Below are 13,456 nucleotides of genomic sequence, written 5' to 3'. Positions count from 1 at the left end.
CCCAGCCGGAGCAGAGGGACAGGGAGCAAGTGGCACAGGACAAGCAGGTCATGCCAGGGGCTGAGGCTAAGTCCCCTCATTTACTTTACCACCAGTTAAGGATGGTTCCTTCTAGTCAAGACAATAAGTGAAAACAGGGAACGAAGTTTGGCTCAGGTTCTTACAAAAAACTGATGCTACAGAGAAGATCATTAAATGCTTTTGTTGACAGAAATGTTTTTGTCAGTGAGCTCAGAGAGGACTGGAATTTCCTACCTTACTCCACCACAGCTATAAATTCAGGTCAGGGAAAACGTCCAGCTGCAACTGAGGTGCAGCGGGCAAACACGGGCTCATGGGCAGATCTCATGGCAGGAGGAAGGACCCCATATCCAAGGGGGCACACAGCAGGGATACAGAGGGGACCATACTCCAACCTGCTGCGAGGCGCCTAGCTGGGCTGGGAGGAGTAGCCAGCATCGCAAAGGATGCAAACACCCAGTGACAAGGGGCAAAGCAAGCCCGGCTGCAGCCTGGAGAGCCCTTGGTGGTGATCGCTACCGAGGAGTTTGGAACCACGTGAGTCTTAATTGCTTGGTTTTCCCCTCACCAGCACAAAAGAAACAAGGTACAAGTTCTTACACAACTTCTGGACAAAGCTGCTTTATGAGACGTGGCATGTTGCCTTTCTGCCTGCCAGAAAATGCTGCCTGCTCTCTCCTCCCATGCTCCTTGAGATAATGCTCTGCCCACCCCTGCCTTACCTCTCCCTGGCTTTTGGCCTCCCTCCCTTCCCTCCGCTTCCAGCACTGGTGGCTGTTTTTTTGCTGGGGCCCTTTGGTAAATACAGTGGGGTTCAGCAAAACCTTTAAGCATCCACCAAGGGAGCTTCAGCCTAAACGTTTGCTGCAGCGCATTTGATGAATGGGCTTCGCAAATAGCAACAGCAAAGTGTTAGCCAGAAAGTGGCACATTTCTCAGACTGCACAGCCCCGTATCTTGCAAGATCTTACGACATTCGTGAAGCCGGAGGGTACAGAGTCGTGGTCGGGAAGCGTGCTGACGGCGCAGGTCTGTGTCACCTGCAGCGGCCGCTGCCAGCTCGCTGCTCTCTGGCCGTGGGCTCCACATCCCCGCTCCTTCCCCTGGTACAGACCGTGCGCTGGGCAATAGTGATTCGTTTTGGTGGGTGGCCAAGCTGTCACGGTGTGGCTGAGTAGCAGTGTTGGTGGTGAGTCTTAGCACCCGACAGATGCCAGGTGGCTCGTTCCCCAAGCAAGCACAGGGAGATACCTTCTTGTGTTGCAGAGCAGGGCTATGTCAATTGTCCCATAGCCAGCTGTCCTAGTATCTAAGGCAAATAGGGACCACTGGGGTCATCGAGTTTATGCAGTAGATACAAACTAAAGGATTAATCAGTGAAAGAGCTGCTGGAGCTGTCTGGCAAGAGGATGTGAAATACCAAAGATGAAGGCGTTCAGAGCTGTTAGCTCTCCTTCCCAGAATTGCCATATTGCAAGTAACGGACCAAAAGGAATCGAGCAGGACAGACAATCTGCAGCACACTGTACTTCTCGTGAGGCGGCGGTGTGCCTCGGTTATCTTTCTACACACATTTCACAGTAAGACCACTGCTGTTTTTTCTGACCGACCAGCTAAAACATCTACTTAATTATACTCCAGGCAGACTGAAAACAAATGAAGATCTGTCAGCAAGTTTTGTCTCGCCCTTTTAGGAACAAGTCTCCGAGGTTTTTTGGAGACCATTTTTAAGAGGCTTTTCCTCTCCACTCCCTTCCAAATGGCCCAGTTGCTTTTGTTGGATTAAAGTGCAGTCAAGCATCACAAAAGCAGGGATATGTTTAGTTTCCAGCCCAGTTTCTGGGTAATGCCGGGTTTGTGAGTGGTAATTCCAGTTGTTTGTGCTGCTAGAGGACTGTAATTGTTTTCTATCAACCAAGTCCCATCTGCTGAGGATCTGCGGCACTGCAATGGCTGTGAGATGCACCCTGACATTGCACTGCAACATGAGATTATGAGGAGGTTCCGTTGCCAAATTGTGTGATTAAAAAGAGCACAGTAGGTGATGAGAGCTGAAAGGTGACTGCAGAAAGCTCCTTGGGGAGGCTGGACCCTGTCTTTCAGTAGAATCCAGAAAGGTATCAACTAAAACTAGTCTGCAGTGAAAAAGCATAGCGTGACTGGCACAGCATCGCTTCCTAAAGCCTCAGAGGAGAAGTACATGTGGTTAAGCCCTGGGACTTCAAAGGAGTAAGATGAAGGAGGGTTCAATTCTAGCAAAATTGAAGGGTTTTATAGGAAATAAATGGCTTTACGTCTCATCAAAAGGGTAGAAGTCCCAGGGGCAGAACAAATGATAGAGGATGTTGTGGAGAAGAGACAAAGCTGGAAGAAGAAGTGAATTGACAGGAATGAAAGAAAATAGATGGTGAAAATAGGGTGCAGTAAGGCTTTTAACGCTTGGGAATACTCTTGATAGTTAATTGGTATTTACATTTCAGGGTGCTTTATGGCCTTGGGTTTACTGATATGAAAAATCCCACTCCACCCCATAGAGCTACATAGGAGATGTTGTCGACAGGAGACATTCCTGGGAGCAAACCCAGAGGCACTGGTTAAACTGCAAGCAAATGCAAATACAAAAACCCAATACAACAGCAAAGTCCAGCAAAAGCAATGTGAGACCACACAGTAGTCATTTCCCTCTTTGTCCTCAAGTCCAAGTATACAAAGGCAAAATACCCAGCCCGTTTGTGCAAGAATGAGGTCTGAGGAGCCCTGGGGTCTCTCAGTTTTGGGGCTGCTTGACAGTACACTGTGGCAAACTTCACCCCATCTCCAGTGGCATCAGCTGCTTCCCTGTTTTAGGCTATATTTAGTAATGAAAGGAGCAAGGGAGCAGCAGGGAGAGTTGGCACAGCAGTGGGGACAACCACTGCCAGCAGGGCAGAGCTGCAGGGTCATGGTGACATAGGGAGCAAGGGGCAAGAGGATCTGGAGGGTGAAGGACTCAAAGGGTTGCGCTGGGGGTCCAAGGGAGGGCGAGTGTTGCTGAAGTCTTACTGTATCTCTGATAACCTGTGGCAAGTACAGCTCGGTCACCAAAGTTCACGCTCTCTCCCCTTGACAGTTGCCTGTGTTTGAAAAACAGAAGCTTTTGCAGTGTTTTTGGAGTTCTTAAATCTCACCCATTTCCGCCACCTTGTCACAAAGCTGGGCTGGGAGACAGCTAGTGTTTAATTCCTACTGAAAATGAATCAAAACAGGAAACCAGTTTGCCTCCGAAGAGCAAATGCATTTGTAGTGAATCTCTCCGAAGCCTGCACCAGATACCAAGCCTCAGCTCAGCTCCCATCCACCACGTGCCCGCATCCCTCTCATCCTGCTCCTGCAGAAGCTCAGTGCCACTTGCCAAGGAGCTATGGGGCAAAGATTCAGGGGGAAATCGAGTATGCCGAGGTAGCTAGGATGCTTGAATATCTGTTCTTTTCTTACCCTTTCCTAACTGCCCGTACTGTTATCTAGTGGCGTGGTTTAACCCCAGCCATCAACTGAGTACCACGCAGCTGCTTGCTCACTCCCCCTGCCTCCCAAAGGGATGGGGAAGAGTTTTGGGAAAAAGGTAGAACTCATCAGTTGAGATAAGAAGAATTTAATAATTAAAATATTACATTATGATAATCAATAATAATCATTGTAATCGGAGGGAGAAGAGGTATAAAATCCAAAAGTGAAAAAAGCCAAGTGATGCACAACACAGTGGGGCACTACCTGCTGAGCGATGCCCAGCCAGACCCCCAGTTCCTATACTCAGCATCATGTTCTCTGGTGTGGAATATCCCTTGGGCCAGTTCGGGTCACCTGTCCTGGCTGTGTCCCCTCCCAGTCTCCTGTGCCACTCCATCCCTCTGGCTGGCAGAAAGAAAAGAAGAAATTGAAAAGTCCTTGACTTAGTATAAACATTACCCAGCAACAACTAAAAAGATCAGTGTGTTATCAATATTATTTTCATGCTAAATTCAAAACACAGCATTGTACCAGCTACTGAGGAGAAAAGCCAAAACAAGGACATCTAGGTATCTGGTATATGATGAATAATAACACAGAAGAGGCTGCCAGAAACCAAAAACTGGTCAGGATATTTTTGAAGGTATTATTTATTTCAAAATTTCCTGTTATTTTTTTCTTAGCTAAAACCCCAGACAGAACAAAAACAGAGAAGTGTTTTGTTTCTTGGAAAATAGACGCAGTAAAAAAGTTACATTTTAGATAAAATGGATAGTTCTGAAATTCTCAGTAATTGAATAAAATATTTATTCTTTTATAGCTTTTCAGTGTGAAACTGGGGTGTTAGTAAATTGAACGTTTGATGAAAAGAGTTCTTTTTGGTTAAAAGAACATTCTATTATTCATAAAAGAACATGGAAGAAAAAAGTAAAACCTGAATTTCAACCAGAGGTTTTGACTGGTTCGCTAAGAATCCATGTGCTGAGTTGAAATATATGTACGTGCATATATGTGTGTGTTTGTGCAACCCATATAGCAGTGCCAGATATGAGAATGATTCTTTATCATTTTAAATGTCTCACATTATCAGTTAATTTGCTTCTACTCCATTCAAATTAAATCTCCCTTGGACACAACAGTCTTGTCTAATTATTCACTTAATCCACAGTCATTAGCATTAACCAAGTGCTTTTCTCTTTTAGAAAAAAAGGACTTTGAAGGGTTCTGTGGAACTTTCCAGGATTAAATGTGTGGAAATCGTGAAAAGTGACATCATCATTCCCTGTCAGTATAAATATCCTTTCCAGGTGAGTCTGTCTGCAGCCCATACTGATAGAGATATCACTTAATTTCCCATTTCAATAAAATTCTCCCTCACAGTGTGGTCATCATTGTACACAACATCAAGGCGAATAACAACAAAGGAAGAAAAAAGAGAGCCAGGTTTGCAATGAACTGGGGAGTCAGAGACTGAGTGTTACTACAAGATCCATAAACTCTTCCACTCATTGGTTTTAAATTGGAAAGGATCATTAGATCTTCTAATCCCATCCCTTGTTTAACAGAATATTCAGCTGTCCCACTAACTCATGGTTCAGGGAATGCCCGTCTTTCGCTGGGGGAATCCACCCAGGGTTTTAGCCAATTTACCTTTTTACAAATGTACACAATTTTCTGCGTGGTGCTGAAACTGAGCCCGTCCAGCGGCCCTTGCACCAGGAGCTGGTGAGTGTGATGCACCAGGGGCCCCGCTGCAGGCCAGGGGAGGGGGGGGCTTCTAGGGATGAGATTGCTTAACCACCAAGAGGCGGACAGTGCTAGCTCTAGGACGAGGAACACATTGTCTAGTGTTAATTACTGATACATATGGGACACATTTACATTGGCATGTAAACATAAATGCCACAGAATATTTGCTCAGTTATTGCAACACAAATTTCCCGTTTATTATGTTATTCTCTATGCTGCCATTTATCAGAATTTTATCATATTGCTGACAGTATTTCTCCTACTAATTATGGTGTATGGACTTCAGCAAATACAGGGCCATCTCTGTTCACAGATGGCTTTAATTATGAATTATCTGGGCTCAGATTTGCAGATAAACATTAATGATTGTGACCACATACACAAAATTGTTTAAAAAGATAGATGACTTCATAAAAAGAAAAAAGACAACCATAAAGCAAGATTTCTTTCTTTTTCTTCCCACCCTCCCATTCTTGTTATCTCAAAACCAGTACCAGGCTTGGCTTGGTACTGTCATTCTGATAAATCATGAAGTAGCTTGTAGATTTTTCTCTAAATCTTCATTGGAACAGTAAAAGCACATATCCACCATGCTGCAGTCTGAGCCCTGGAACGTGTTGCCTTGCAGAGATATACGAAGGGAGAGGAAATAATTTCCCAAACTAGGTTGGGTCAGGAAATGCTCCCTCCAGCTTGGGGTGGTCCCCAGCCAGGATCATAAAAATTGTCCTGGAATATTACGAACTGTTGCTGTGTCGGTGCGTGATGAGCACTTGAGAAACCAGATGATCAGAGCGTTGCAGCCGTGTTTATGGGCATCTGGGAGCAGCAGCAGATGCTGTCGTACATTGCCAAGGGCTCTCGATGAGCAGCCCAACAGGAAAGCTCTTAACTGGGGCTGGGTAGGAGCTGCCTGGCTGGGGGGAAGCTGGACAGGGGAATCTCAACTGCTCTTAACGTGAGTAAATATGAGCTAGAGAAGGAACAAATGCTCAGATCTGTTTGGCTCCTGTCAGAATTTTCAGATATCTCCATATCTCCAATGCTTGTAGCAATAGCAAAATAAAGTGAAGGTAGTGGCCAGTACTGGTGGGATGGTAACAGTGGACAGTCATGATGGACAGTGCTCCGCTGAGCTGGGGGTAATTGATCCTGCTTGTAGCACATTTGAATTTTATCCCACAGTCAGTTTTGTGGTATTTTGTAAAATTACATTGTCTGGGGGTGGGGGGTGGGGTTGAAATATCTTGGCTGCACCCAGCTTAAATCTGGGGAACCACCAGTGGCTCTTTGTTTTTGTGTGGCTTATCTGGCAAGTGAGCCCTTTGCAGAGAGGCATGAAATGAGTGATTTTGTGCAGTTGTGCAGGCTCATGGCTGTGTCTTTTGGAGATCTGCTTAATGCATATTTCAAAATCTGCCTCAGTTTGTCCAAACATTATAGACACATAACAATAATACCAGTAAGAGTGGCTTTAAATAAGCGGGAATCATTCCTCCCCTATTTCTATTTTCTGTAAAAGAGGTTATAATTTATCTCTCCATAGCATGCAAAGCAACTGAGTCACACGGCTGTCTGCGTGTGCCTGCAAGGGCTTCAGGCCAAGAGATAGCAAATGTTTCCTGTTCTTTAAACAATAATCAACGTTGCCTCATCTGCACCCCTGGAGAAACTGTAAAAACCAGCTGCTCTCCTATAGAAACCTCTGTCTAAAGCCAGCGGTCAAAGTTTTTCAAAGCATCTGCACATCAAAGAGACCAGGTCCCATTTGGAAGTAAATTGTTGAGATAAATATTGGAAAAGAAATACAGATTATATGTTACATCACATTTTAGGCCCAAATGTACTCATGCGCTTCGATTTCTGAGTCATTTCAGTTCTCATGATGATTTTACTCTCTAGTCTGAAACTTCAGAAATGTTCTGTATTTCTCTTCCTTCATTTGGTCATCCTTAGAGCCAAGCTGATGAAAACAGCATCTTGATTGCTCATTGTTCATCTGCTCCAGTTTCTTATTTCCCCTTTATAATCCTACTGAAAGCTATTAAAAACTTTGAAGAATACTAGTAATCCAAATAATCTCCAGGGAGTTGCTTGAGATTTATACTTACATGAGAAAAGTTAAATTTGGCTCTTAGATCTGAAGTGAAGGTATCTTACAAGAAACTGCTGAGAAACAGATGCCATTTCCCCAGAGATGCTTTAGAAGGACAAACTGTAGGCAGCAAGTAATGGGCTGAATCCTCTGCAGACCAAAACTGCTACGTCTCCATTGATTTCACAGGTATTTCTAAACACCATAAAATTGATCTAAAACACTGCTTGACTGGAATCCTTTCTTGATCAGGATTTCTGCTCCATTTTAAATAACCAAAAGGCAATGAGGTTAAGTGATGCTTCTGTTACTCCGCTTCCCCACGTCATTGTTTTGATGTAATTGTTGGTGTGAGGGCTGCCGCCTCTTTCCTTCAGTGACTCCGTTGTGCCCAGCATATCTGGGATTGCTTCTAATGGCTGGATCCCTTCTTTACCCTCCTCTGCAGATCGTCCACGATAACTACATACTCTACGTGTTTGCACCCAACCGTGAGAGCCGGCAGAGATGGGTCTTTACGCTGAAGGAAGGTAATAAAACCCCTATGCCCACCTAATTGTTGAAGTTACTTATCCCAGACCAGCGTTCTCACAAACTATAATGCAGAGAAAACCTGCAAGAGGGGTCAATGTCCTATATCGGAGCATATGCAAAGTGCTAAGGGGGAATGAGGTTATAAAATCAAAATGCTTGTAAATTTGGTGGGTGTGTTTTCAGCAGCAGTGGAAAATTTGGACATGGAATACTTTATTTGCCTCTTTCTAGGATAAACTGTTAATATGTTACTGTAATTTGAGGTTTCTTATTCAGGAAGAGATGAGGATTTTTCTGTGGCTAATTTTTTTTAAAGAAATCAGTCTTTTCTGCATAGAAGGTTTTCCAGTCCTTATTAATAGATTTTTTTTTCTTTACATAACAACCTTAGAGACTCATGATTATTAAGAAACATTTTTGTGGGTAGCTTTCATTTCCTGTTCACAACCTGAATTGTGCTGTGGTTCGCAGCAATGGTTCTGAAGTGAAGGCACAATAACTAACCACCGCAGGCAGAAACAAAGCATAATGCTTGACTAAGGAAGGTGTTACTTAGTTACATGAAAATTCTGTCATAACTTCCTGGTTTATAACACAAGCTACTGTATTTTTCACTCCGAAAATGTTGTGCCTGGTGGAGATATGATCAAGTTCATGCACTTACTCTTGCAACCAGTTATTAAACTTCTGGAGTGCACCTGCTCCCAGCTTCTCCTTTATCACCTTTTCTCATTCAACATTTTCAGACTGTCCCCTGTCTTGGACAATTTGAATAGTTTTGAAAACAAAATTTGAAAATTTTGAAACAGGCCAGCAGACAATTTTTATTCTTTTTAGGAAAATAATTATCACAGATAGAGTCTGAGCTTCAGAGACAAGGACCTTTAATCACTCGTGCAGACATTCAAGACTGGGATTTACATGTGCAAAAAATATTTAGCGCTGGTGAATGCCAGCTTGTACAGCTCCTTCTGAACACCAAGCCAAAACAGCACGTGTCCATGTCCTACACATATTTATTTATTTATTTATTTATTTATTTATTTATTTATTTATTTATTCATTCATTCATTCATTCATTCATTCATTTATTTATTTATTTATTTATTTATGGAGAGTATATGGCCTGCCAGGTTTTATTTCTTTTTTTGAGACCTTTCTTCTGTGGTTTTGGTGTTTATCAGTTTAAAGAGAAGGTCACCTTGGCAGGATTCTCTTCTCCCACAGTAGAGGTAGGGGCTCCATCACCAGCAGGAAGGCTATTCCTCCACATCGATCTCCACATCGATGGTGGCATTCACTCCTTTCAGGAGAAAGGAAAACATTAATGGAGGAGGCTGATAATATTCACCAAAGCTTGGTTTGACAAGATTAAGAAGCTTCTTTAAAGTGCAGATTATTTCCATTCAGTTCCAGACAACTTTCAGAGCTGATGTGAATGCAAATAAATTTGTTTTCCCCCTTCTTTTTCTTCCCCTAATATTTTCCAGAAATCAGAAGCAACAACAATTTGGTTTCAAAGTGCCACCCAGACTTTTGGATAGATGGCAAGTGGAGATGCTGTGCTCAGACAGAGAAGATGGCAGCTGGCTGTGTGGAGTATGACCCCACCAAAAATGGTATGGGATTTGTTAAGACCATCCTAATCTTTAAAATATTTATTCCTCACAGAAGTAAAAGATTGAATCTGTCATGTACAGAACGTCAAAGAATATTGTGTTGCTTTTCCATTTCTGTCAGGAGATATGCTGCTGTCTTCTTGGGATATTCTGGCTTATCTTTTATTGCATATGGCATTCTTTGTTTTGAATTAACATCTTCCTCTGTGTGATGTTTAGAGGTGTCTTTGGAATGAGATGGAGAACTAAGAACTTGATCAGCTGCGGTCAGTCAATAAGCCATAATAACAGCTTTATTAAGATATATGCATTCAACCCTGTGTGTCCTATTTTTTCCTAATTGTATTTCCTCTGTGGTTTCAATGGCCAAGCATAATCTTTACTTTGCCTCCTGCAAAAGCATGTTAGTCAATCATTCTTCACCCGAGACACTTTTACCTTGTATCGGGGTGATTCCTGAAGTAATCTGTACCCATTTCAAACCCATGCTGCGTGGTGGAGTCGCTGCGTAGGTGCAGGCTCTTGGCACGCCTTGCTCTAACAGACCAAGGTTTGCTGTTCACTGCGTTTGTATCACTTTTATCAGTTCATTACCTGGATAGTTTCTCCCCTGGTTTTGTCCAGATCTACTTGAAATTATTTTTCTTGATCTCATTTTAGCCTCGAAGAAGCCTCTTCCTCCCACTCCTGAAGATAACTGGGTGAGTGCCGTGGGGCACGCTAAGCCAGCCTTAGTGCCCTGTCCTCTGTGTTTAACGAGCAGTGGGTGGTGAATAGATCCTCATTGAGGTTCACCGTGGTGCAGTCATGTAGAATATCACCTCTGATAACATTCCCTGGGTTTTTCTCTTAAATTTTCCATAATTTATTATAAGCTATAAACTAGCAGTACCCCATTAGAGTTAGGTTCAGTCCTGCACAGGGAGCTTGGTTTCACAAATAGCTTTCCAATGGTGAGTGAAGCTTCAACTACATTTTTTTTAATCTATAGAAAGGGTAAGTGGGGAAGTAGGAGTGATATGAGAAATACTGCTGTGAAGAGGAACAGGGAAGTGATTTTCCCCAAACCACTTGTGGATGGAATAAAATGTCATTGGCTTATTTAATAAGAAGGGAGAAGCAGGGTGGCTGTTAGGGCTGGGTGCCTTACCGGAGGCAAGTGCCTCTCAGGCAGCCATGGAGATTTTATCACTGGAGGCTTTTAAGAGGACTTTAGGAAGCATCTGTGAAGAACAGATCAGACAGAGGTAATCCTGCCCTAAGAAGGAGTAGATAACTGTTTTCTGTGCAACTGAAATTTTTGTATGAAATTGTCTGAAAGTGCTAAAAATTCTCATGTTGCCACCATACCCCACTAGATGCTCTGACGTGCTTCCCTAGCTTTGAGGCTTTTGAACCCAGAGAACACCGCTGCTACCAGGGAAATACCATTTTAGAGAGCATGCCATTGTTTTTTGTGAATGTGAATGCGAATGTGAACGTGAACATGAATATGATGAGTCTTTTGCCTAATTTGTGCAGAAATTGTTGCTAGACCCAAAGGAAGCCTTAGTCATAGCCATATATGACTATGAAGCCCAGAATCCACAGGAGCTGACGTTACAATATAACGAGGAATATTATGTGATTGACAGCTCTGAGGAACATTGGTGGCTAATTCAAGATAAGAATGGGTAAGTCTCTCTCCAACAGCCAATTTACAAATCCTTTCTAAATCCAGTTTGTTCTTCCATGAACATATATGCTGGCCTCTTGCACAACTTTTGTTAAGCATCCTCTGATATACAGGAAAAAAGTGATGGAAGGTTATTCACAGTAGCTTTCTTCCTTTTGGTGTTGCTTGTATTCAGGCAGATGAAGAAAAGGATCTGAAAGTGTATTTAGAAAAAATAAACAGTCCTTAGCTTAGGCTGATATTTGCTGTCATACACACGCGGGGAAAAAATTGTGAAAATTGTGAAACTCTCCAAGCTTCGAGGTGCAATCGGTTGTTTCCTTCTCCAGTAACCCTACTAAATACATAACAACCAGCATTTCTAGCATGCAAAGAGCAGGCAAATCTTTCAGGGCTGACTCCCACAGATGCAGAGAAAATCCTGTCTGTCTAGTGCACTCATGCTGTGTCGCATTTTCACAGGCATGAAGGCTATGTGCCAAGTAGCTACCTGGTGGAAAAATCACCCGAGAATCTGCAAATATATGAGTAAGTTCTGCCTATGTTTTTCTTGTACCCTTAATTGCCCTGTGTTTGTTTTAGAAGCTAAAAGCCTCAAATGTCCCTATCCCACATAACATGCTGCCGCTAGCGCTGGGGTCACTCGATTCGGAAGCTTTTCAGCACAAATTTTACTAGCCTAGAAATGCTGACTTGGACTCTTTTGATGTTTTCAGATGGTACAATAAGAACATCAGCAGAAGCAAAGCAGAAACACTCCTCAAGGATGAGGTAAACTAGTGCGGGGTCGATGGGCAATCATAATTAATTATTAATTAATGCAAATGAGGAGAAGGCGGCGAGGGCTGCTTTGTGTAGAAGAGAGCTGAACCCGGGGTTCCCGCTGTGAGGCTGTCCTTGGCTGTTCTTGGTGTGCGATGCAAAAGAAAGGACCACTAGCAACCCCCCCTTACCTCCGCAGCAGCTGAGCGTGGGCAGGGGGCTGTGCCATCCTTCTTTGGTCAAACACAGCCAGGAACTGGGGCTAATGAAAACCCTGTTTCAGAACCCTGTGTCGACCGAAAACCACGATTTTAGCTCATCTTTTCTGTCTCTGCAGGAGGCCTGCGGATGCCAGTAGTTCTCTGAAAATCTAACCAATCTCCTGCTCAAACATTTTGGGTGAAAGCCAAAAGTATGGGTTTGGGGGTTTTTTTTAGTTTTGTATGTGTGTGTGCATGTGAGCACGCATCTTTAATTTTTCAGTTGAGCCAGAGTTTTCCAGTGAAGACTGCAGTGAAAATAAAAAGAATAAACTTGTTGTTCATATTTTCCACACAAATACAACCGTAGTTTTTAAACCAGGCCTTACACTAGCAGGAGACCTGAATAAAGTGTTCTTTCTTGGAATTATAGTATTTTATAGAAATAAAAGCTTTTGTGTGTGGTTTGAAAAATTATTTTAGTTCCTATAAACTCCTACAGGATGTGGCCACACATGGTTTAGTTATTGCATTTTTCCTCTTGGTCCTACCAACGCAACTTCTCTGTGGCAACTACACCCGTGTGGCTGCAGAGAATTTTGGTTCACACGGTTCCTCCTGGAGATGTGGCCAAGCTCATGAGTGATCTTCGGCCAGGCTTGCTGTCAAGTGAGATGGAAGGGCAAGGACGGAGCTCAAAGTGGCTCAGTCAGGATGCTGTCTCTGATACTTGCCTACCTGTGCAAGCAAGTCCACGCTGCTAGAGGGGAGTTGTAAAGCCCTCACAGCGCATTATACAGGTGCTTCTGTACCTGGAGACCATTTTTAGAGCTCCCCTGTGCTAGATACTGATAGTGCAGATATGGTAGGTGCTGAGCAGACAGGCGTTGAAGAGACAACCCAGGAAAGTGTATAGCTCGGTGGCCTGATGCCATCTGGGCAGAGCTGCACACTGGAAGTCGGCAGTTCCTCAGCAGAGGATGCAGTGGTGGTCTCAGCCTGTGCTCACCTGGAACTGAACCAGTCTGCTGAGGAGGTGGGAAGGAAACCAAGGCAGGGTGTGCTTGGTGGATCGGGTTTGCATCAAGTGTTGGTGGGTGGATAGAGGACATACAAAATGGAGAAAATCTACCATGTAAAGCAAAGGAGGAAATGAAATAATCTGGCATTTGGGATGCCAGATGAAAAGCATCTTTATCTGCAAACAGAAGAAAAATGTATTGTTTATTAGTAATGTATAAGTCAGCACAGTACATTACATCCAAACTGTGATGTTAAATCTTCTCTTCTGCCTTCTGATCCATTAGTATCTGCA

The 13,456-nt window shown here is 43.4% G+C and overlaps 1 protein-coding gene across 1 annotated transcript in view; it reads left to right on the top strand.

The window, feature by feature from the left end:
• ITK (IL2 inducible T cell kinase) overlaps positions 1-13,456 on the top strand; it is a 33,643-nt gene that overhangs the window by 8,924 nt on the left and 11,263 nt on the right. The window contains exons 2-8 of the mRNA XM_056349835.1: positions 4,710-4,814; positions 7,800-7,881; positions 9,376-9,504; positions 10,165-10,205; positions 11,026-11,177; positions 11,642-11,707; positions 11,896-11,950. Of these exons, the coding sequence (XP_056205810.1) occupies positions 4,710-4,814; positions 7,800-7,881; positions 9,376-9,504; positions 10,165-10,205; positions 11,026-11,177; positions 11,642-11,707; positions 11,896-11,950 (630 nt within the window). The remainder of the gene's footprint in view (positions 1-4,709; positions 4,815-7,799; positions 7,882-9,375; positions 9,505-10,164; positions 10,206-11,025; positions 11,178-11,641; positions 11,708-11,895; positions 11,951-13,456) is intronic.

This window comes from Falco biarmicus, chromosome 8, assembly GCF_023638135.1.
Source record: "Falco biarmicus isolate bFalBia1 chromosome 8, bFalBia1.pri, whole genome shotgun sequence".
Classification (NCBI taxonomy): domain Eukaryota; kingdom Metazoa; phylum Chordata; class Aves; order Falconiformes; family Falconidae; genus Falco; species Falco biarmicus.
This window is presented reverse-complemented; position numbering and strand designations above follow the sequence as displayed.